This window comes from Rhinolophus hipposideros (assembly GCF_964194185.1).
Source record: "Rhinolophus hipposideros genome assembly, chromosome: 9".
NCBI classification, from domain to species: domain Eukaryota; kingdom Metazoa; phylum Chordata; class Mammalia; order Chiroptera; family Rhinolophidae; genus Rhinolophus; species Rhinolophus hipposideros.
The window spans coordinates 56,483,251-56,486,037 of NC_138055.1; the positions used below are offsets into that span (position 1 = coordinate 56,483,251).

The following is a 2,787-nucleotide window of genomic DNA, read 5'->3' on the forward strand; positions in this document are numbered from 1 at the left end:
GAGAATGGCAGGGGGTGGGTGTGAATCAGTGGAGGAAGGACCAGAGTGATTAAAAGTCTGACTGATTTTCAAATTTATTTTAGCCCTCCCACCCCTCATCCAGTTCTGCTTTAGTAGGAATCAAGACAGGCAAGAGTGGGACTCCAAGCCTATTTAGAGAATGTAAAACACATACATATGTAAAGCATTTAATGCAGGCCCACTCCTGTGCCAAGCACTTCACCGTGATGTCTCATTTAATTCTCACCACACCCCTAAGAGTAGATACTATTGTCCCATTTTTCAGGAGAGAAACCAGGCGTTACGTGATAAATTTGCACAGCTAGTGAGGAGTCTGGATTTTAATGCTTGCAGCCTGACTCCTCCCCACTAGGGCACACTGGGTCTTTTGCTGTGACTTCCTCTCTAACTGGATTGGGGGAAGGCAGGAAAAACCCCAATCGTCTACCACAGAGCCTCGGCCAGTGATACTGCTTCCCGGATGAGAAGGGCGGCCCTGAAGCCCAAAGCAAAGCCAGCCCCACTGCCACAGCCCCTCCAGCCTCCTGGCAGCTCCCCAACAGTCCAGATCTGCTGGCCCTCAGAAGGAAGCTCAGGTGAGTCTCGCCCTCTCTCAGGGAAGAAGGGATTGGAGACCACTGCCTTTCCTGCATGGTCCACAGATGTTCCCAGGGATGAATTAGAGGTGTGTGTGTGTGTGTGTGTCTCTGTGTGTGTGTGTGTGTGTGTGTGTGTGTGTGTGTGTGTGTGTCCCAAACCCATAGCCCAAATGGCAAGCCAGAGCAAGGGCCCCTAACGAAGGCCCGCGTGAACGGGTGGAGCGCCAGGAGAGAAGTGGAGGTTGGAGACCACCTGGGGTGAAGGGTGGGACTGGCCAGGCTGTATAGAAATCTGGTTTGGCGCAAAGAGTTCTGGGCTTTCCCACCATTGAGACCCCTTAGCAAAATATCTCTGCTCTTGGGTCAAAACTGAGTTGTGTCCTATTTTACCATTTGAATGCTTAACTTCCCTTTCTTGTCTCTTCAGACCTAGAATCTTTCCCCAAAGCCTCCTGGGCCCTGTGAGCTGCTACCTGGGGAACACAAGGCTGTTTTCCAGGTCTCCTTTCTCTTCCAAGCCTCTCTTCTCCCCACTAGGCATTTGCTGGTCCTGATGTCAGTCATGGCCAGCACGGGGTCCGGTCCCACTAAGGAGGTCACTGCAGGGTCTGCCAGCGACCTCGGAGAGACCCACAACTGGACGGAACTGCTTTACTTCTTCAACCACACTTTGCCTGAGTGCCACATGGACCTCAGTGAGAGCACCAAGCGAGTGGTCCTGTTTGTGCTCTACCTGGCCATCTTCGTGGTCGGGCTGGTGGAGAACCTCCTGGTGATCTGGGTCAACTGGCGCTGCTCGGGCCGGGCAGGTCTGCTGGGACTGTACATCCTCAACATGGCCATAGCAGACCTGGGTGTTGTCCTGTGTCTGCCCGTGTGGATGCTGGAAGTTACACTGGACTACACCTGGCTGTGGGGCAGCTTTGCCTGCCGCTTCACTCATTACTTCTACTTTGCCAACATGTACAGCAGTATCTTCTTTCTGGTGTGCCTCAGCATTGACCGCTACGTCACCCTCACCCACGCCTCTCCCTCCTGGCAGCGCCACCAGCACCGAGTGCGGCGGGCGATATGCGCAGGGGTCTGGGTGCTCTCGGCCATCATCCCGCTGCCCGAGGTGGTCCACATGCAGCTGGTGCAGAGCTCTGAGCCTATGTGCCTCTTCATGGCACCTTTTGAAACCTACAGCACATGGGCCCTGGTGGTGACCCTTTCCACCACCGTCCTGGGCTTTCTGCTGCCCTTCCTTCTCATCACAGTCTTCAACCTGCTGACGGTCTGCCGGCTTCGGCAGGCAGGACGGTCCGACAGCCGGCGCCACCGCCTGCTAGTGTGTGCCTACATAGCTGTCTTTGTCATCTGCTGGCTGCCCTACCATGTGACCCTGCTGCTACTCACACTGCACGAGACCCATCTTTCCCTCCACTGCTACCTGGTCCACCTGCTCTACTTCTTCTACGATGTCATCGACTGTTTCTCCATGCTCCACTGTGTCGTCAACCCCATCCTTTACAACTTTCTCAGTCCGAGCTTCCGGAGCCGGCTGCTGAGCGCTGTGGTGCATTACCTTCCCAAGGTGCAGGCTGGGGCAGGCAAACGTGCTTCCTCCTCCTCCTCCTCCACTCAGCATTCCATCATCATCACCAAGGAGGGCACCCAGCCCACTGCAGCAGGCTCCCACCACCACTCCACCCTGAACTTTCAGGCACCACATGCATCCCCCATCTCTGTTCCTCAATCTCTTATGGCTAGCTGAGGTAGATTCCAGTCTCCTCCCTCAGTGAAGTAGAAAGCTGGAGGCGTGGGTGAGAGATTTGGGGGAAGTGGGAACTGGGGAAAGGATCAGAACACCCATGGCCAATTTTGAGTTTATCTTATATCTTGAGGTGGGGAGAGGGAGAAGGGGCAGGGAAGGATAATGAATGTGCCCTTGCTGGTATACTGTTTGTCTCGTTTCTTGTGTCTAATGCAGTCACACAGGAAAAAAGATGAAATAAATAATAGAAACAGCCATGACTCTGGATCTCTGGGAAAATCTGCACTTGCAGCTGTGATTGAGAAAGGAGCTCAGGTTAAAGAGACGCTTCGCTGAACCTAGACACTCATTGCAGCCATCACCCTGCCAGGAAAGAGTGAGCTCCACAGGAACCTCACAAAACTTTCCTTTTGTGTTTGTGTGCTTGTTTAT

At 53.8% G+C, this 2,787-nt stretch overlaps 1 protein-coding gene across 1 annotated transcript; it reads left to right on the forward strand.

Moving 5' to 3' along the window:
- The first annotated feature begins 1,054 nt into the window (after nt 1–1,054).
- On the forward strand, nt 1,055–2,574 carry ACKR5 (atypical chemokine receptor 5). Its single transcript, XM_081059929.1, has one exon. It carries the CDS (start codon nt 1,153–1,155, stop codon nt 2,353–2,355), a length of 1,203 nt encoding a protein of 400 aa, XP_080916055.1. The 5' UTR covers nt 1,055–1,152; the 3' UTR covers nt 2,356–2,574.
- The last annotated feature ends 213 nt before the right edge of the window (nt 2,575–2,787 follow it).